A 23,023-nucleotide genomic window follows, 5' to 3' on the forward strand; every position below is an offset into this window, starting at 1 on the left:
TTTCTGTTTCATCTGAACTAGTAAGTTGATGAAACTTCTCTACTGTGTCACTTGTTCACTACGCTACTGTTGTTAGACTCATTGCTCTATGTGTTTTAGACATGTTTAACACATTAGACTAATTGATAAAACCTGCTTAATTATGTGTAGCTTAAGACTGTCTTTTAATATTAAGTATGTTTGATACCTTTCCTAAAAAAACTAGTTAATCATGTATACCTTAGTTTGTTGTTAAATCTTTTAACATGTTATTTATCTTATTTTGTGTACACCATGCTATTAGTTCTTACTGATAACTAATATGCTTCTTGACTCATTAAGGGATCAATGAGCCCCTTTTCTATGATTTGTCCTAATCAGAATTTTATACTGTCTTTTGTGAAAGCATGCTCATGAATTGGTCATTATCAATTTATGACTTTGTTAATTCTCAAACTTGTTATGTTTGCTCAGTTTCAAAGTGTTGGTCTCTGTTCTATGTGTGATTCTATCCCTAAGTATACTTCCCAATCCTATCCTGCACTCTTCTGAATCCTAATTCTTTGATGGCTGAAAGACAAAGTAATCTAAGTACTATCCCTTGGCCTTCCTGGTGTGAGCGCTGCTCAGGGTTCTTATGAGACCCTCGTGAACTCTGACACACCAGGATTTGGTCCGTAGTTTTCCTTGAATTGCTTCTGATCTTTCTACTCTAGTGTGAGCACTGCACGGGGTTCGTGAAGCCCTTGGAAACTCTGACACACTAGAGGATTGGGCTTGGTATGCTTATCCTTGAAACAAAGGTGAATCAGTCATTGTTGGTCACTATGAACATTGGGCTTTGGAGTTATTGTGAATTGAAGGCCTGGCCCGTCTAGGTGTATTTGGGCCTGCTGCAGGCTTCCTATAGTTTATATACTTTGTAATTTATTCATTTGATTATGGTCTGTAACAATTATTTGTAAATACAATTGGGGCAATAATAAAATTGGGAAATGGGCTTATCTTGGTATTCTGTATGAAATGGGCAGATAACATGCCTATAGGTGTTCACTATTATTGTTAGATAACCTGCCTATAGGTTTTACTTCACGTGAAGAAATGTTCTGCTAATTGCATGTTTGAAAACTTGCCTAGATGTTTACTCTGTTCGCTATTACGCGCTAGATAACCTGCCTATAGGGTTTACTTTGGCTCAAGTATGAATATCCTGCCTACTTTGCTTCACATGATTAGACACCATGCCTATAAGAAATAAAACAACGAAAGTTCAATTTGCATTGCGGTATATTCTAACCTGCCTCTTTAGAAATCATGCTTATAGGTTTTAATTAATTGTCACACTCGTTCAGTTAATAAGCATGTCTATAGGAATTAATAAGCAGTTTCAATCACTGCAGTAGAACTCATGCCTATAGGGATAATTATCATTTGTGCTAAATACTAAAACTGGACTCTACATAGTGTCTTGCTGAATGTCACTAGAAAGCATGCCTATAGGGACAACTAAGTAATTCTGAGTATTTTTTGTTGTTGTCACTGTCAACTGTTGAATAAGTTACCTAGATCACATGCCATAGGTTTAAATGCTTCTAATCGAAATCAGTAGGCAACTACACAGTTACCTAGAAATTACTTTCATGAACTACCGGTATGTTTGCAATCCAGAATCACATAGAAATCATGTTTATAGGATCCAAATTCTGAACTATCAACATGCCAATCTGTTTGCGTGCATTTGCTGCCTAATGTGTGAAGGCTAATCTGAGCCGTTATCTGCTTTTTTTATGTGAAGTCCAACTTGTTTTGTATGTCGCCTTGTTTTCTCATTTTAAGCAAGCTAAGTCGGGTCTAGAACTATCCAAAATAGAGGTCCAAAACGCCTCCTGGACCATAGGCATGGGACGGGTAGTACACGCATAGGGTACGACTTAGAATTGACTAGTGCGCTTCATGTTAACAACTTAAAGATAGTAATTGGGTAGCATGAGATGATAGTCTGTGCCCGCTGAATAATATGAGTAACACCCCATCTTGAGGGAGTTACCATGTATTATTAATGTTGCACAGGTTGATCCTTTAGGCTAAAAAATTTAGGACCCCCCCCCCCCCCTCACCTTGTCTTTCATCAATTATTTGTGTTTAATAATGAACCCCCCGGATCCCTTTATTTCCTTATCTTTGATCACATAGACTAATTCATATAATTGAGTTCGGCCGGGACCCACAGTTGTAGACCTCGAAGAGTGCTTAACACCTTCTCTTCGAGGTAATTTCGAGCCCTTACCCGATCTTTGGTGACGCAAACTGGTTAAACAGAGTTATTTGCAAATAGGTGCCCTAACGCACCTTAATCCGTTAGGTGGCGACTCTCTATTTGAAAACCCTTCCTTAAAAGAGTTGTTAATGTCGAAACCCGATTTTGAGAGAAAAAGGGGCGCGACAGCATGGCGACTCTGCTGGGGATATTTTTAGGCTCTTACCATAAATGAACTTGATCTTTGTCAATTAGTCTTCCCTGATAAGCATGTCTTTGTTTGTTGTTATCTGAATCTCCCGCTCCTATTTTCCCTTTTATTGCTACATACACATCCTCTTCCCTAGTTGCCTTTTATATGAATTCATATGCAACTCTTCACCTAATTTGATTACAACTTGCATTCCCCCTTATTTCCTAATCATGTTCACTTGCTCCGAACCTTTTAATTTTGCTATATCATGTCTCTCCCCAATCCTTACCCTTTCATTTTCTTTATTACAATTCTTTCATTATGCAGACTAACTTCTTCCCTGTTTTTCTTTCTTTTATGTCTTTACGTTCGTTCAATACTGCATTTATTGCTTTCAACATGTGAAAGTACTTGACAACGTGTTATTTTGTCTTTGCATAATTGCATGCTCAACATCATATTCCACTCATGCGTATTAATACCATTACGGCACTTGATGAGTGTCCGCGCTATTCCCAAGATCACCCTTTAAATTTGGAAAGGCTTATTTACGGTAAAACTAGCCGATCAGCGGTGCAATTGACAATTCCGTGCCTTTCCCTCTCAAGTCGTCCGCTTGAGAGTACCGGTCTAGACTCTTTTAGAAACTCCATCCTAAAATCCATTGTGCATGCATCATGTCTAAACCTAGTATGAGTTGGAACGCTGCCTGCGCAATAACTCACTAAGACAAACCTTGTCCAAAGTCCGCCGGGATTTCCATAATCCCAATGGACACAATCATGCTATGTGCATTATTTGGAGAAAGCGTGCCGATATTCTTAATCATTAATGTGTAAATAGTCGAATCTGGAGGGGGAAAGGGCTAACTTTATTTGTTTTGCAAAAATGAGGCACGAAGTCCTAGGTTCAGCATGGTTCAAATTTATTGTTGTACAAGCGCGACCTGTGGAATCTGATTGATGGAGCAAAGAAGGCCAAGCATGGAGAAGGTCCCTCTGGGACCAAGTAGATTAGGAATTATGTTTTACTTGCTTTCTAGAGTCGTTTTAGGCTTTGGTTGTAATAAGGCACATGCCATTAGTGACTCTTTATTATTATCGTCGTTTTATTAGAGATTCGGTTTATCTTTCACATTAATGAAATCACACAGTTATTGGCATCAATATTTCTCCAAATCTATATGTCGCTTAGGCCTACCTTAGGCATAATGAGGTCCCCAAGTTAGGACGCGAATTTATTTCGCAATATGTGCAAACAACATTTAATACTCCTCACTGACTTGTTTACCTTTTTGTTTTCTTCTTTTCTTGATTATTTTATTCCCATCCCCTAAGGTTGGTTCGTGCATACTGGCATCATCAGCATATCATACCAGATCAAGAGGTCCTCCACCTCCTCCTCCTCCAAACGATCCTAAAAGCAAGGGAAAGTCCAGAATGGATGATACAAGCAATATCAGGAAAGACTATGCCACGCATGAAGACAATGCTGAAACTTCATATGGTCGAAGCACTCCAGCACCAAATGACTTGGTTTTGCGACTGGAGCAAAAGATACTAGAGTTACAAGGGGAACTTGAGCAGGTCTAGAACTTGGCAAATCTCTCCCTTACCCTGAACGTCCCCGACATCAACCAACAGAACACCAAAAACCCAGCACCTCCCCAAAATACACCGAACCAGCATCCACAAAATCCTCCCGCACCTCACCAATATGTCACACCGCCTCAAAATCCCAATCCTCCACCAGTACCAGCTCCTCCACAATATCATCATCAACTAACCCAGTATCCACAAACCAATACCTATCATACTCCTCAGAACGCACCACAACCTATTCTCGATCCTCAAAATTCAACCAACGACCACCACTACACCCAAATACCTAGAGTTCATCAAAACAACCCCATATATGTGGAAATCTTACCCCATACTCCTCAACAAACCTTATACATACCTGAATCCCCCGAGAAGGACCTGCTCATCAAGAATATGGCAGAAAAACTTAAGAAGCTCACAAGTCGAGTCCAAGGTGTCGAAGGGGGTAAAGGCATTTAGGGGTTGAACTATGAGGATCTGTGCATTCAGGCGGACGTAGAACTGCCAGAGGGTTATAAACCCCCTAAGTTCGAGATGTTTGACGGAACAGGTGACCCAAAGGTGCATCTAAGGACATACTATGACAAGCTTGTAGGAGTTGGAAAGGATGAAAGGATTCGCATGAAATTGCTCATGAGGAGCCTCACTGGAGACGCCCTATCTTGGTACATGAGTCAAAATCCAAAGAAATGGGGTAATTGGGTAAGCATGGCATCGGATTTCATGGATCGATTCAGGTTTAATACGGAGAATGCACCAGATGTCTTCTATATCCAGAATCTCAAGAAGAAGCCAACAGAGACTTTCCGCGAGTATGCTACTCAGTGGAGATCAGAAGCTGCGAAAGTAAGGCTAGCATTGGAAGAAGAGCAAACAAACAAGTTCTTTGTCCGGGCCCAGGATCCACAATACTACGAAAGGTTAATGGTTATTGAGAATCACAAGTTCTCTGACATCATTAAATTGGGGGAAAGAATTGAAGAAGGAATCAAGAGCGGAATGGTAACTAATTTTGAGATATTACAGGCTACGAATAAAGCTTTGCAGTCAGGGGGTATATCCAAGAAGAAAGAAGTAGGAGTCGTGATCGTAGCCCAAGAGCCAAAATCTCCTCTCACATACCAAACCCCACCTCACCTCCCAGATACCAACAACCCGCCACTACCTACCATACTTATAACACACAACCTGCATATTACCACTCACCACCACCAGCCCGCCAAAACTACCAAAAACCCAGACCATATTTTGACCGTAGACCACCCAGACAATACACTCCTATCGCCGAACCCATCGATCAGCTTTATGAAAGATTGAAGGTTGCCGGTTATGTCACCCATATTCCCGCTGTTGCTATGGAAAACTCTTCTCAGTGGGTTAATCCGAACAAGACATGTGCCTACCACTCGGGCATGAAGGGACACACTATTGATGAATGTCGCACTTTGAAAGACAAGATCCAGACTCTAATTGACACCAAGGTCATACAAGCAAAAGAGGCTGCACCTAATGTCCGCAATAATCCCCTCCCAGATCACAGGGGCGAGGGGTAAATGTGATAGAAGATGATGAAGAATGGGATCCGGAAGGATCAATTGGACTCATTCGTGAAGGGGATGAAACCACAATACCTCCAGTCACTCTCACACCCATTATAGTGCAAATTCAGTCACCAATTGAGGTTGAAATAGCCGCGCTCCGTTTGAGGTTAAAACAACAACGCCCTCAGCCGCACCAGCTCCGTTTGAGGTGGAAGTGACCACACCCTTTACTGTGACGGTAGCACCTACACCGTCCTTTAATTCCAATGCTATACCATGGGACTATGCTACAGAGGCGAGAAGGAACGGAAAAGGGAAGATGGAAGAAACGGGTGCCGCACAAGGCATGACCAGGACCGATAGGGTTTATACACCTGAGCATCTGGGAGGAACAAGTAAAGAAGCCGCTCCCAAGCAACCTATCATTGAAACCGGCCCAAATGATCTTTGGAGGAAGGTTCAAGCAAGGGAGTACTCCGTAGTGGATCATTTGAACAAAACCCCGGCTCAGATTTCCATTCTGTCACTGCTTCAGAATTCTGAGACGCATAGAAATGCATTAATGAAAGTATTCAATGAAGCTTACGTGCCCAACAACATTACTCGTGGAGAGATGGACAACATGGTAGGGCAAGTATTGGGGAGCCACAAGATCACCTTTCACGAAGACGAACTACCACCTGAAGGACTGAGTCACAACAGGGAACTACACGTCACAGTACAGTTCGAGGACAAATTCATTGCTAGAGTCCTAATAGATGGGGGTTCGAGCCTTAATATTTGTCCATTGACTACTTTGAAAAGGTTGGGTAAAGATTTCCATGAGATACGAGCAGGGAGTATGAATGTGAAAGCATTTGATAGGTTCAAAGGGCCACAATTGGTGAAATCAACCTTTGTTTGCAGATGGGCCAGGCTTGGTTTATTGTTGAGTTTCAAGTATTCGACATATCTGCTACGTACAATCTTTTGTTGGGATGACCTTGGATACATGCTGCTGGAGCTGTAGCTTCTGCGCTACACCAGGTCGTAAAGTTCGAATGGAACCATCAGAAGGTGATCATTCATGGAGACGGAAGTAATCCCATCTATACCAATCAAACTGTTCCGGTTGATGAGAATAGAAGGAAGTTGGGTGGAGAAATGTACCATCGCATCGAGCGTGTCAATGCAATAGAGAAAGACAAGTGGTGGAGTAATAAGATCGAAAGCATACTATTATGGACAGGGTATGACCCGGTAAAGGTCTCAGTAAGAATATCCAGGGTATCACTAAGCCAATACAACCAAAACGTCACGGTACCACCTTTGGACTTGGGTATTAGTACACCTGGCAGGAGTACGATGATTGGTCGCCGCCATGGCGTGGCCCCTATTACCCTCTTGAACAGTCAATACCGCATTTGCATCAGACATTTCAACATACTGACGTGATATGGGGATCTGAAGAAGATGAGGCTTTAGCTAGCCTAAGGAACCTGTTTCTGGATGATGAACACATGGACTGCAATGCAATAGTTGAGGAGGAGCAGGAAGAAGACCTCACCATTCAGACCATGAAAAAGGGAGTTGTTCTCAAGAATTGGACTGTTGCACCATCCCGGGCCCGTCGAGTTCCTGGGTAGCCTGGCAATTAGCATGATTTGTTTTTAAAAAGCCATTTAAGCATTTAAGATATTTCCCGTATTTTGTTTTAAGACGCATTTTGTTTTGAAATAATTGCTCGAGTCATCAGCCATACTTGTTTTGATGTTTTCGAGATTTAATTAATGCATTGTTATTTTAGTATTCATTATTATATTTTACTTTTTTTCTCTACAGCATTATTATTCACTTATCCTGATGAACCAACAACTGTGACATGTAATGAGAGAACGCAACATAAGGATAGTGATTCATAAGAAGTAGAAGAAGAAGTTATAATCCCTGAGGAAATTGTCAGAGAAGTTGAGAATTTTGAGAATAAGCCTAAGTCTAACCTGGACGAAACTGAGATAGTCAACTTGGGAGATTTTGAAACAGTCAAAGAAACCCGCATAAGGATCCTTTTGTCACCGTCAGAAAAAAAAAGAATACACCAATTTCCTGAAGGAGTATGAGGACATTTTCGCATGGTCTTATAATGATATGACTGGTTTGAGCACGTCTATAGTGGCTCATAAACTACCTACCGATCCGATGTGTCTGCCTGTAAAACAGAAACTCAGAAAGTTCAAACCTGATATGAGTCTGAAAATCAAAGAAGAAATCACCAAGCAGATCAAATCCAAAGTTCTCAGAGTGGTCGAATATCCTACCTGGTTGGCCAACACCGTGCCAATTCCAAAGAAAGATGGAAAGGTTAGAGTATGTGTCGGCTATCAGGATCTAAATAAAGCAAGTCCCAAAGATGATTTCTCGTTACCCAATATACACATACTGATTGACAAATGTGCCAAGCATGAAATCCAATCCTTTGTGGATTGCTTTGCGGGATACCATCAGATCTGGATGGATGAGGAAGATGCCGAGAAAATAGCCATTATCACTCCGTGGGGAATGTATTGTTACAAAATGATGTCGTTTGGCCTGAAGAATGCTAAGGCCACTTATATGAGAGCCATGACGACCATTTTCCATGACATGATTCACAAAGAAATAAAGGTATACATGGATGACGTCATCATCAAATCCAAAAGAAGCACAGATCATATAGCAAATTTAAGGAAATTCTTTAATCGGCTTCGAAGGTACAATCTGAAATTGAATCCTGCAAAGTGTGCTTTCGAGTCCCTGCTGGAAAATTGCTAGGTTTCATCGTCAGTCACCGGGGGATCGAATTGGACCCCTCAAAGGTCAAAGCCATACAAGATTTGCCACCCTCGAAGAGCAAGAAAGATGTGATGAGTTTCTTGGGGCGTCTCAATTACATCAGCCGATTCATAGCACAGTCGACCGTGATTTGTGAGCCAATTTTCAAAATGCTGAAGAAAGATGTTGCAACAAGATGGACCGAAGAATGTGAGAAAGCCTTTCACAGAATCAAGGAATACATATCCACACCACCAGTCTTGGTCCCGTCGGAACCTGGTAGACCTTTGCTACTCTATTTGTCCGTACTAGATGGAGCTTTCGGTTGTGTTTTGGGACAACATGACGAGACGAGAAGAAAAGAACAGGTCGTATATTACTTGAGTAAGTAGTTCACACCTTATGAAGCATGGTATTCTTTGCTGTAACGTACCTGTTGTGCCTTGGCGTGGATAACTCAAAAATTGAGGCACTACTTCTGTGCCTACACTACATACCTCATATCGAGGATAGATCCCCTAAAATACATCTTCTAGAAACAAATGCCTACAGGGAAACTAGCCAAATGGCAGATATTGTTGAGTGAGTTTGACATCATCTATGTGACTTAGAAGGCGGTCAAGGGACATGGTTTAGCAGATCACCTTGCAGAAAATCCTGTGGGAGGAGAATACGAACCATTGAAAACGTATTTTCCCGATGAAGAAGTATCGTTTGTAGGAGAAGATATTACCGAAGCCTACGACAGTTGGAGATTGTTCTTCGATGGAGCTGCAAATTTCAAAGGAGCAGGTGTTGGAGCAGTTTTGGTGTCAGAGACGGGTCAACATTAGCCGGTATCCGCGAAGCTCGGGTTTCCATACACCAACAATATGGCAAAATATGAGGCTTGCATCATGGGGCTCAATTTGGCCATCGACATGAATATACAAGAGTTGCTGGTAATTGGTGATTCAGATCTTCTGGTACATCAGGTTTAAGGAGAATGGGCTACAAAGAATACTAAGATACTACCATGTCTATATCATGTGTGAGAGTTGATGAAGAGGTTCACGAAGTTAGAATTCAAACATGTTCCAAGAATCCAGAATGAGTTTGCAGACGCACTGGCTACTTTTTCTTCCATGATACAGCATCTGGATAAGAATTTCATCGATCCCATTCCAGTAAGGATCCATAGTCAGCCAGCTTATTGTGCTTATGTTGAAGAAGAAATAGACGGAAATCCCTGGTTTCACGATATCAAGGAATACTTGGCAAGAGGAGAATACCCGGAGCACGCAAATCATACTAAGAAACGCACGCTCCGGAGATTGTCCAATCATCTCTTCCAAAGTGGAGGAATTCTATATAGAAGGACTCCAGACCTAGGATTATTACGGTGTGTTGACGCCAAAGAAGCTTCCAGATTGCTCTAGGAAATACACGCAGTAACCTGTGGGCCGCACATGAATGGTTTCATTCTAGCCAAGAAGATATTAAGAGCAGGATACTTTTGGATGACTATGGAAACAGTCTGTATCAGGTATGTTCAGAAGTGTCACCAATGTCGGGTACAAGCAGAAATGATACGGGTACCACCAAATAAACTCAATGCACCTTGGCCTTTCGCCGCTTGGGGAATGGATGTCATCGGTCCAATTGAGCCCGCCGCTTCAAACGGGCACAGGTTCATTTTAGTGGCCATACTTCACACAATGGGTTGAGGCTGCATCATACAAGGTTGTAACCAAGAAAGTCGTCACAGATTTTGTCAGGGATCGTATTGTTTGCTGTTTCGGGGTGCCAAAATCTATCATAGCCGACAATTCTGCCAACCTCAACAGCGATTTAATGAAAGCTATGTGTGAAACCTTCAAGATCAAGCATAAGAATTCCACAGCATACAGACCTCAAATGAATGGACCCGTGGAAGCCGCCAACAAAAACATCAAGAAAATCTTGAGGAAAATGGTAGACAACCACAAACAATGGCACGAGAAATTACTATTTGCCTTATTGGGATATCGTACCACAGTTCGCACATCAACCGGAGCAACTCCCTACATGCTGGTTTACGGTACTGAAGCTGTCATTCCCGCCGAGGTCGAGATTCCTTCTTTAAGAATTATACAGGAAGCAGAACTCAGTGATGCAGAATGGATAAGGAGTCGCTATGAACAATTGGCTCTTATCGACGGGAAAAGAGTGAATGCAGTATGTCATGGTCAACTTTATCAGAACAGGATGTCCAGAGCTTTCAACAAAAGGGTCAAACCTAGACAGTTCACACCGGGGTAGCTGGTGTTGAAACGAATCTTCCCACATCAAGACGAAGCCAAATTCGCCCAATCGGCAAGGGCCCTACATGGTTCACAGGGTACTAACAGGAGAAGCACTCATACTCGCAGAAATGGATGGAGAAGTTTGGCCAAAGCCTATCAATTCAGAAGCAGTCAAGAGATACTATATTTAAATTATTTACATTTCTTCATTTGATGTAACTGAACTACGCTTGACCCGATTCCCGTTTAAGAGGGGATACATAGGCAGCCTTGTGGGTTCGGTCACATCTCAATAAAATTTTCATTTTTTCTCACAACCAGAAACTGGGGTAGAATTTTGAGGAGGACCCTAAAAATTCTAGAGCAAGTCCAGCCGACATCATCATATGCAAGACAGTCAGAGAATCGGTTAAGTAACTGGGGCAGAATTTTGAGGAGGACCCTCAAAATTCCGGAGCAAACCCAGTAAACTTCGTCACATGCAGAACGGTCGGTGAATCACTTACTAAACTGGGGCAGAATTTTGAGGAGGACCCTAAAAATTCTAATGCAAAGAAGCGCAATGTCTCTAAAGTGTCGCAGTCATTAGTTCATCTAATTTACTTGATATTACATACCACTATGTTTTTTTGAATAACTCTATTTCATCAAATACACGCGTATTTTTTCGAAAACGTTATTTCTATAGCAGTCAGATGTTACCCAGGATAACTCGAACCGGATCCCCAGAGCAAAGCAAAGAAAAACAAGTAGGCAAAGGCACGAACCAACCTTCCCCGCAAAACTCACCATTTTTCTTTGGATGCAAGCACAATGAACATGATAGGAGCATTCGCAAGTATACACATACCAAAATCACTATCTTCATAACGGCAAGGCCGCCACGGAAATATATCTCCAGCTAAGAAATATTCTGCTCCTACTTGCTATTTGTCCATTGCATGAGACTAAGCACTGTCTCGAATCTTGCATGAGGCTAAGCCCTGCCTCCCCATTAGCATAAGTCTAAGCACTACCTTCCTCGCATGAGACTAAGCACTGTCTCGAATCCTGCATGAGGCTAAGCCCTGCCTCCCCATTTGCATAAGGCTAAGCACTGGCTTCCACTGCATGAGACTAAGCATTGTCTCCTCTTCTTGCATGAGGCTAAGCCCTGCCTCCCTATTTGCATAAGGCTAAGCACTGCCTTCCACTGCATGAGACTAAGCATTGTCTCCTCTTCTTGCATGAGGCTAAGCCCTACCTCCCTATTTGCATAAGGCTAAGCACTGCCTTCTACTGCATGAGACTAAGGATTGTCTCCCCTTCTTGCATGAGGCTAAGCCCTGCCTCCCTATTTGCATAAGGCTAAGCACTGCCTTCCACTGCATGAGACTAAGCATTGTCTCCTCTTCTTGCATGAGGCTAAGCCCTGCCTCCCCAACTGCATAAGGCTAAGCTCTGCCTTTCCTTGTCTAATACTGAATGTTACACTATCTGAAACCTAGCACTATTTTGCCTTTTCCGGGGCTAAGCTATGTCCCGATCCTATGCAACACTAAGCTCTGTCTTGTTTTGCTCATATGATCCATCATCATGTCTCTATCCAAAGGCGTCATAGTCCAAAGGCATCATCCTCATAGCCTGAAGACACCATGCCATGGCCTGAGGATCTCTCAATACTGCACATCATTATTCAAAGGCGTCATGGTTCAGAGGCACCATTCTCATGGCCCGAGAACATCATTTCATGGCCTGCGGATCCCTTATCTCACGCTTCATGGCCCAGAACGTCATGGTCTAAGGACACCATCCTCACCATCTGAAGACAATCTTCATGGTCCAAAGGGAATTTGCATCATGTTTAAATTGTCGCAATAACCTATATATATTTACGCGCATCGTGTTTTGAGTTTTTGCATGTAACTCAGGAGGTAAACCGTTCTTCGAACAGGAGCAACCTTCGCTCCGGTTTACGTTCATACCATTCACACCCTGCCATTATTTCAAACGTAACCAACTCCCATCAATTACTCGCTTTACCCTATGACCGTTCAGATATATGCCCTATGATACATCCATAACTTTACATTCATGACTTCGCACAAATTCATCCGATACTATCCTACTCAAAAGAACCTAGGCGAAACACACGACCGTTCCTATAACAACTCCATCGGTTTCATTCACCGTTGGATCCAGAAGTACACATGGCCTGATTCCTGTAAAACCAGGGATATGTAGGCAGCTCGAAAAAGCGGAGTGCGGCCTATGTCTTTTAAATTACCCTATTCGGTCGAAATCGGTCATCATTTCTTTACCCGACAACTCTTTCATCCTTCCCGGGTAAAGAGGGGCAGCTGTTGATACCCAATTTTTCCCTCATATATTTTTAATATACATATATACTTTCAAATAGTGCACATGCATTATCATTGGATTTACAAGCATGCACAAGTATTTTTCTATAATTTTAAGGGCTTTAAATCAATTTATTTTTTGAATTTTTATTGTATAAATATCCGATAATTATCTTTCATATTATTTTTATGATGATTTATTCATCTAAATTCACCATTTATGCCAACATAGTGCTTAAATATTTTTAGTGCATTTTTCATAATTACATTTGCATTTTTAGGCTAAATTGCACATCTTTGCAATAATAGCCCATATTAGTGTATAATCACATTACTTATGCAGAAATGATCTTTTATATTTTTAAAATATTAAATAACTATTTTAAATTATTTTAGCGCACAAAGGATATTTTTTGGTATTCATTTATTATTTTTATAAATTATTTATTTGTTAAAATTGGGTATGTAAAATATGGCCCATTTTTATTTAAATTCGGACCAACCCCTCGCCCAAAATCTAACACCCTAGCTCAAATAACCCCCAGCCCAAATCAAATAACCCCTGACTCAATAAACCAACCGATACCCGTTCCTATACCCGACCCAAACCCTTTTTTTTAATCCTGGAAGATCAACGGCCCCCGTTCACCCTTCGCTTTTTAATTAACCATCTCTAACCCTAATCCCTCATTCCCTAAACCCCGCCGCCCTCAAACTCTCTCTTCTTCCCCTCTTCTGAAACCCTAGCACCGTAATCCCACTCCCCTTCGATTCCAACTCAGAGATGGAATCCATAGACGATCTCCTTACCTTATTGGCCGTCTCATATTACTGGTTAACCGATTATGGTATTACATAATCACTTGCCTAACATGGCAAGTAGATTTCTCTTGCTTGGAGCCAAATCTGGTTCAAACCTTCACTTCTTTCCATCTATGTTCATTCTTCGTCTCTTTATGGTATGAATCTCTGAGATTTTCTCGATTCTTCATTTACCCTAAAGCTAGGGTTCAGATCTTTCAAGATATGCTATAGTTTTTCTATTTTTGTTAAATACTTCTCTTTAGTTTTTTCCGTATATCTATCTATGTGATTCTCTATTATGATTTTTCGTAGATATTTCTGACTAATTTTTTACCCTAAAAATTAGGGTTTTTGATTCTTAAAAAATCGAACCAAATCTGGTTCAATCTTTAATGTTGCAATGCATTTTTATTATAGCTTTGCCTTTGATTATCTCCGTCAATTTTACTTACCCTAAAAATTAGGATTTTCGATTCTTTATTTTATTTTTTCCTTCAGTGATTCTGTCTATCTATTTTTATGATTCTTGCCGTTAATTGTTGACCAATTTCACTTACCCTAAACTTAGGAGTCTTTGATTACCCAAATCTGTTTGAGTCCCTAATTACAGTGTTAAAATCTCTGACTATATATTTTACGTGTCTATGCACTTGTTACTTCTGGCTTACCTTAAATAAGGTTCTGAGTTTTCTTTCCTTAATTAACCGTTAGGTGCTTTCCTTGATTGATTATTCCTTATTTGTGGGCTCTAGTCTAGTACTATTTAAACCCCTCCCCCCTTTCCCCTTCAGACAGACTAAGAACTCGAGTATTTCTCACTACTAAAACTATATACTGTTATCATTCTGCTTTGATTCCTGGCCGGTCGGAAGCCAAGGCCAGAAATCTTCTATTGTTTGTTGATGTTGATGATCATTGCTGCATTGCTAAACTTCTTTCTGTTTCATCTGAACTAGTAAGTTGATGAAACTTCTCTACTGTGTCACTTGTTCAGTACGCTACTGTTATTAGACTAATTGATCTATGTGTTTTAGACATGCTTAACTCAGTAGACTAATTGATAAAACCTGCTTAATTATGTCACTAGAAAGCATGCCTATAGAGACAACTAAGTAATTCTGAGTATTTTTTGTTGTTGTCACTGTCAATTGCTGAATAAGTTACCTAGATCACATGCCATAGGTTTAAATGCTTCTAACCGAAATCAGTAGGCAACTACACAGTCACGTAGAAATTACTTTCATGAACTACCAGTATGTTTGAAATCCAGAATCACATAGAAATCATGTTTATAGGATCCAAATTCTGAACTGTCAATACGCCAATCTGTTTGCGTGCATTTGCTTCCTAATGTGTGGAGGCTAATCTGAGCCCTTATCTGCTTTTTTATGTGAATTCCAACTTGTTTTGTATGTTGTCTAGTTTTCTCATTTTAAGCAACCTAAGTCAGGTCTAGAACTATCCAAAAAAGAGGTCCAAAACGCCTCCTGGACCATAGGCATGGGACGGGTAGTGCACGCATAGGGTACGACTTAGAATTGACTAGTGTGCTTCAGGTAAAAAACTTAAAGATAGTAATTGGGTAGCATGAGATGATAGTCTGTGCCCGCTGAATAATATGAGTAACACCCATCTTGAGGGAGTTACGAAGTATTATTTATATTGCACGGGGTGATCCTTTAGGCTAAAAAATTTAGGACCCCCCCACCCCACCCCACCTTGTCTTTCATCAATTATTTGTGTTTAATAATGAACCCCCCATATCCCTTTATTTCCTTATCTTTGATCACATAGACTAATTCATATACTTGAGCTCGGCCGGGACCTACAGTTGTGGACCTCGAAGAGTGCCTAACACCTTCTCTTCAAGGTAATTTCGAGCCCTTACCCGATCTTTGGTGACGCAAAATGGTTAAATAGAGTTATTTGCAAATAAGTGCCCTAACGCACCTTACTCCGTTAGGTGGCGACTATCTCTTTTAAAACCCTTCCTTAAAAGAGTTGTCAATGTCGAAACCCGATTTCGCGAGAAAAAGGGGCGCGACGGTCACTGTCTTCATCTTCTTCGTCAACATCTTGTGCACCCTTCGGGACCGAGGGCCTCGTAATCTAGGCCCCAGTTGACACACATTTCTCGTATTTCATCGCTATCATCAATAAGACCACTTGCTTGATTTCTATAACATTATGGGACTCCTACGTCCAACGTCTGTGGTAGAAACTTAGGTAGTCCCTCTCACTCGACAACTGTTGGGAAAATAGGATAATCATTGTCTCTATGCAATTTTTTATTTTCTAATAAATCCCATTAGTGATCCTCCGTTCCTTCCAGGTAGTTAAGATCATCCATTCCAAGAATTGACTATGTTTTCACCTGCAGCAGGGGTAAAAATCCGGCAACGTCTCTCTAGGTTCCCATGCACGCCCGGCACATCTGCCTATACAGGTAGCCTAAAACAGCTGCACCCCAGCTGTAACCAGGTAAATCATCTAACCGCTCTAGATGATGTAGAAATCTCAAACTAACCAGGTTTCCCAAAGTGTTAGAGAACACTACACCACCAAACAGTAGCAGCAGCAGCAACAATCTCGTGTGCCGGTTGATATCCTCCGGCGGTGAATCATCCGTAATCTCCGCATCAATCGCCTCCAGATACTGCCAGACGGGGGTCAGCTACAATCGACTGGCCCCATTCAATGCAGTCTCCTCCACTAGCTGGAAACCGTTGAGCCGCTGCAACATATGCAGGTAATGCAATCCCCTATAGTCTCTAAGAGCGTGCGAGTAAGCTACAGGTAATCCATCAACCGGCAGCCCGAAAAGAACCTCCAAGTCCTCAAACGTGATGGTAGCCTCGCCGATGGGTAGATCAAACGTGTGCGCCTCCGGTCGCCACCACTCTATCATAGCCGTGATTTACGCCCAGTCGAACTCTAATCGACCGATCTCTATGATCCTGTCAAAACCCGTATCTTGAAGGCGTCTAACTATACGAGGATGGAGTAGGTGGTCCCTAATGAACTCCCACATATCGTCTACACGTCTGGAGCGGAATGTCTGGGGCAGACACTGCTCATCCCAGATGTATGAAGACCTATGGTTGCCCTGTAGCAACAGTAGCTCTCGAGATGCAAGTCCGGGATGCACAGGGGAACCTCCATGACGATGTCTGTAAATTGAACAATATTAATTGAAGTATTTTTCTTTTTAATTGCTTGACATCTTTAATATATTGCAATATCTTTTATATTAATATTTAATCGATACTTTTACTATATTATTACTTACGTTGATACATTTTCTATAATATTATTTTCTATATTAATTTATTTTTTATATATATTAGTTTATTATTTTATATGTTAGTTTATTATTTTATATATTAGTTTATTATTTATATGTTTGTTTCTTATTTTAAATGTTAGTTTATTATTTTATATGTTTATTTCTTACTCGACTATTTTTGTGGTTGACAAATAATTAAATGATTAATTTCAAAAACTATAAAGATAATTTAGTAATTATTCATATAACAGATACTTAGGTTGATAATATTTTTTATATTAATATTTCATCTGTTAGCTACCAACATTTTTCCACTAAAGTAATATTACTCTAAACGGCCATGAACAAAGTCAACCACCATTAGCTAAAATTTATTATCAGTTTACTATGCTAAAGGGTACTATAATTACGGGCACAATATAACACTAAATGGCACTACATACAATTACGGGCACAACTATAACACTAAATGACACTACATTACAATTACGGGCACAACATAACACTATATTATAATAATTTATCTATTTCACTAATTTTTAGCACATAAATAATCTAATCTGGATAAAAAATAACAAATTAATTTAATCACAAACAATCACGAAAATACATGTACCACAGTAAAACACAACTAATAAATATTTTTTATAACAACTAATAACATTAATTATTCATTAACTAACAATTTATCTATTTTACTAAGTTTTAGCACAAAAATAATCTAATCTGGATAAAAAATAACAAATTAATTAAAATCACAAAACAATCACGAAAAAACATGGACCACAGTAAAAACAACTAAGACGCCTTAGATCCGGTGTTAGCTTGCTACAATATCGAGAAGATACACTTTTGTGGGACGGGTGAGCTCCAATGGAGTTTTTTGCCTTAAAAATGGGGAGGGGGAGGACCGATTTTTGGTTTTTAGGGTTTGCTGGTTCGCGTCTGGAGGGGGAAGGAAATGGAAAGGTTTTTTATATAGGCATAGCGCGCATATAGAAGACGCTATAATATAGCGCCTTCTATATGCGCGTTATACCTCCTGCCAATTTTTAGTTCAAATATAGCGCGGTGAATAACCGAGCTATATATAAAATGGTACTCAATTTGTTTTTTACCTATTTGTGTCGTTTGATCCAAAAAGACCACAATTAGGTTTCGGACTTGATCTTTCACAAACTCTAGGGCTCCAAAACCCAAGAAAGGTTAAGGTTTAAGTTGAAAAAACCTCTTAATATGGTTTAATCATGTTCATTCAATCCCATCTTATGTGACGTGTTATTTAAAAAGTCAAACAGTTTTTGTTTGATCACTATCATTTTCTCAATTTCTTTTAAATATTTTTAATTATTAACTCCGTTAACTTAAACTTTTTCATATAGTTTTTAAATATGTAATAAGGTACCTGAATAAATTTGTACTAAGTTAATTAATTTACTCAGGCCACACGAACAAAATGATATATGTATTAACTACAACTCGAATAAATTTTTGTGTGTAAAAAACTGGTCGTGTATTTAGGATGCACAAAAGAGTACATTAATAATAACAACAAACTAAGGTATAATTCCGCAAGTGGGATCTGAAAATGGTAGAATGTATGCAGATCTAACATGGTGAAGGTAGAGAGATTATTTTTAAAAGAGCATAAAAGATTAACGGATGCAAACTAAAAGGGGAAATCTCAAACACTCCCTTCATTCACTTTTACTTGTCCACTATGGACTTTGCACACCCCTTAAGAAACATAGTGCACAATTTACCATAATACACATATTAATTGGAGTATAGTTTTAATGGATTTAAAAAATGATTTGAAATGAGTAATTAATGCTAAAGGCAAAATAGGAAAAATAAATTATTTTTCTCATGATATACGAAAAGTTACAAGTAAAAATGAAAATTTATTTTTAGAATCTAAAAGTGAACGGAGGGAGTAATTTTTAACAACTATATATGGCATGTCCCATTCAGGGCAAATGCAGAAAAAGCCAAAATGCTTAATTTTCTGAAGAAGTTGCATCTAAGAACTTGGGAGGCTCTGTATAAAATAGTTCAATAAATCAAATTGCTGATGTCCTCACCAAAAGCCTATCCATAAGAAGATTTCAATATCTCCAAGACAAGCTTGCAATGGTTTCCACACAACCGCAATAGAGGATAATAGATAACCATGTAGCTCAAAATACAAATGATGGTTTGTGATAAAACAACAAAACTAGTGTAATCTCACAAGCGGGGTCTGGGGCGGGTAGTTTGTGATAACTCATGAATTATCAAAACACAAATGACACCATTTTCCGAAAAGCAGTTGGCAAGAAGTTCATTTCACTAAACAAATCAGTAATGCAACTCCATTTAATTTCCTCCACTAACAACAAAAATATCTATTATATCTAATCATTTATCATCAATTACTGCCTCCTAAAACAGCAGTAGTATCAGTTAGATCAAATGTGAACTAATTTAAGAAAATTATGCCAAGTAGTAAATGTGTACCAGTAAAACTAATCTCAGCCGACGAAAAATGGAATTAAATGAACGGCCAGGTTTGTATCAGATCTTCAAGATGGAATCTGTTCATATGAACTACTTCAGTAGAGATTTTTCTTTAGCGCCTTTCTTTCTTTTCTTCTTGGTCTTGAGGTTTGATCTTCCGCTTTTCTTCTAGCATCCATTCAAAAATACTGTGCTACTGCTCTACAGAGAGGGGCAGAGTGAGAGTAGTAGTCTTACTTGGAGTAATGCGTAGTTTAGCGGTAGTTTTCCTTTCCTTTCTTAGCAGGCCTTGTAAAGAGGTAAGCTGCAAAAGTAAAAACATCTATCAATTTTTCACAAGTCACAGAAGCTGAGCTATTAAAACATCTGAAGAATGAAGGATTTAAGTGAAATGTTTCAAAATGCTAGCCAGAAATAAGAAAACAAATTCACCAACACCTTCCATGATGTACTCGATATGAAGTTTTTATTAAGTACATGGCTCCAGATTTTAACTATAAAGTTACACTTGAGTGAGAAAAAATTAGCATTTGAAGCAAGTATTACAAAAAATTGAGACAATCAAATTGTTTTCCCCACACAACAATGGTGGTTAAGTACAGTACTGCATCATAGACTAAGATAAGGTCATATAAACAAGTGGATCTACATTCTACATGTATGTGCATAGTGATGCACGTTTTCCCTGCGCCCAAAGGCAAGTAGAACCAATAAGTACATCTGTCCTTTTATTCTCATGCAAATTTTTTACTAATCACTTGTGCCATTACCTCTCTTCCTCAAGTAGATGTCTGTCTGTCTGTCTGCTCCCATACACAGTCCTAGGCAGGACCTAATTAATAATAGGAGCAGAACTCAACCTCTATCTCTATAGTCATCAAATTCTTGATCACTGAATCAAATAACCCAACGAAACACATGTTTATACAGAGATAAGAAAGAGAATCACAAAAAACTGGAGATGATATGTCTGGCAAATCACTGGTTAATTCCAACTCCAGATTAAAAACAACACTTCAGCATAATAAGATAAAAATATATAACAGAAGCACCACCAATTCTCTAAATTTGCAATATTCATCATGAAGAACTCATTCATATTCCACAATGACAAGCAGAAAGAGGAACTTCTGTTACGAGTGAGGCTTATATTTTCTAGACTAAATGACTGCTCAGAAGATGAAGTTCAACTTGAATCCCCTAAAAGCTTAAAGGCCCAAATTCCTTCTGTAATCAAGAAAGAATCTGAACATAGTTATACTAGACATGCATGTTTCTGAAAGGATAGCGAGAAGCAACTACACCGTCCAAACCACTCTGTCTGAATCTGTATTTACAAAAGAAGTATCATGAATCATCTGAAATCAACAAAACTTGGGCTTGTCAATTTTCAGTCCCATAAATCATAAACCATTGGTTCTCCATACAGCAAGAATATATCACACAACTCAACTATTACTATCTTTATTTATCCTCAAATACATGGTATGAACTATAAAATGCACCTTGGCAACAATATCCAGAACACCATTCAAATTCTTTCATACTCATTCAAAAGAACAGATTGAGCAGGTACCAGAGGACAGAGAGCATTAAAGCTCTTAGATAACTGTGCTAAACTTATTACTCCTACTAAACCCGAACAAGAGACAATGTCCAAAAAAATCAAAGTGACTGGCCAATTATTTATTGTGGACATCACGATCCATCCACATACAGATTTTGCACAGTGTCAGGTACAAAACATTTGGCACAGAAATCCAAGATATGGAAAAACCTTAAAATGTGGTCGAAAACCAGTTCCAATATCCACAACAGACATGCAAGAACTTATTAATCAATAACACCATATGCAAATGCTTTTTATTTGAAGGATCATCTGGGCATTGGGGTTTTTGGACTTTAACGTTCAGATAAAAACATTTAGATAACTCATGAAATATCCAACACAAATGACCATCTAATGAACTACAGTGAGAAACAGTCATGGAACTCCATTAATTTCCTTCACCAGCAATAAGAATTTCTACTGTAACATATCATCTATTATCTAAACTGCCTACTCAAAAAGCAGTAGTATCAATTAGATTGAAGGCGAACTGATCTAAAAAGAATGCCAAGTTGTGAATGATGGATCAGTAAAACTAAGTTCAGCCTAAGAAAATTTTGAATCAATTATCTACGTTACATCAGATCTTCGGAATGGAATCTGCTCGTATGAACTGTTTCAGTAGAGCTTTTTCTTCATTGATTCTCTTCTTTTCTTCTCGATTTTGAGGTTTGACCTTCCTCTTCTCTTCTAGCATCCATTCAAAAACACTGCGCTGCTGATCTACAGAAAGGGGCTCTGGTACCTTCACAGGTTCTGGAATAGGAGTAAAGATGGGTTCAAAATTTTGAGGAGCAGGCGGAGTGGGAGTAGTAGTCTCAGCTGGAATAACAGGTGGTGCAGTGTTGGCCTTTCTTTCCTTCTTAGCGGGCCTTGTAAAGAGGTAGGCTGCAAAGTACAAATATTTGTCACTCTCTCAAAAAGTCACAGAAACTGAGTCATTAGAACATGTAAAGAATGATGATGCGTAAAATGTTTTTCCCACAGTGAGAAAAAATTAGCATTTGAAGCAAGTATTACCAAGACTGAGTCAATCAAAATGCTTTTCCCGCATTAAAATAATAATTAAGCATTGTATCTACATCATTTACTAAGATAAGGTCATGTGCTACCTATGTGTTCAGACTGCAGCATGGTAACCCATTGCCCGACGGCAAATAGAACCAATAACTACTGGTGTCCAGTTTATCCGTTGAAAATATTTTTATTGATAAGTTCGTGCCATCACCTCCTCTTCCTCGATTAAATGCTGCATGTCTCTCTTGCACACAGTGTTAGGCAAGACCTAATTTGCATCAATAATAATAGGAGCAGACCTAACAGCTAGCTCGATCATTATCTATTTCTGATCATTGAATCAAGCACCCAATGAAACACATGTTTACACAGAGACAAGAAAGAGAAACACAAAGAATTGAAGACGATATGTTTAGCAAAATCACAGGTATATCTCAACTCCTGGATTTAGGAGGAAAAAATAATTGACAACAGTAAGATTAAAGTTTAACAGAAACACCAACAATTTCTAAATCTGCAACATTCATCGCGAAGAAATCATTTATATTTACAAGCACAAAGAGGAACTTAAGTAAGTGACCAGTGAAGCAACCATTCAATCAGCAACACTTGGGGTTTATCAACTTTCATTCTCGTTAGTCATAAAACATTGGATCTCCACAAGGCAAGAATCTTCATACAAAATCAAATATTACCATAATTATTTATCCTCCAATAAATGTTATGCAACCGAAAACTCTATTCAGATTCGTGCTAAAAAGCAGATTAGCTACATATCAAAAGAAGCATTTAAGCTCTTAGAAAACTGTGCCATACTTTGCACAGTACATAACAATGTCAAGTG

General features: G+C 39.3%; 2 protein-coding genes across 3 annotated transcripts in view; both read right to left on the reverse strand.

The window, feature by feature from the left end:
- LOC109229771 (serine/threonine-protein phosphatase 7 long form homolog) lies at positions 16,176–16,676 on the reverse strand. Its single transcript, XM_019395325.1, has 2 exons — positions 16,563–16,676; positions 16,176–16,442 (listed from the first exon to the last, which is right to left on the reverse strand). The coding sequence occupies exons 1-2, from the start codon at positions 16,674–16,676 to the stop codon at positions 16,176–16,178; spliced, it is 381 nt and encodes a 126-aa protein (XP_019250870.1).
- Positions 19,399–23,023, reverse strand: part of LOC109228491 — a 3,988-nt gene continuing 363 nt past the window's right edge. Inside the window, exons 2-4 of one of the 2 annotated variants that reach the window (XR_002068387.1) lie at positions 21,742–22,050; positions 20,324–20,445; positions 19,399–19,857 (exon numbers count right to left, since the gene is read on the reverse strand). Coding sequence is in view for 1 of the 2 variants with exons in the window: in XM_019393597.1 (XP_019249142.1) it covers positions 21,743–22,050 (308 nt within the window). In the remaining variant the exon portion in view is untranslated. The remainder of the gene's footprint in view (positions 19,858–20,323; positions 20,446–21,741; positions 22,051–23,023) is intronic. The other variant, XM_019393597.1, reaches the window with a different exon arrangement.

The sequence above is a fragment of the Nicotiana attenuata genome, chromosome 7 (genome assembly GCF_001879085.1).
Source record: "Nicotiana attenuata strain UT chromosome 7, NIATTr2, whole genome shotgun sequence".
Lineage (NCBI taxonomy): Eukaryota > Viridiplantae > Streptophyta > Magnoliopsida > Solanales > Solanaceae > Nicotiana > Nicotiana attenuata.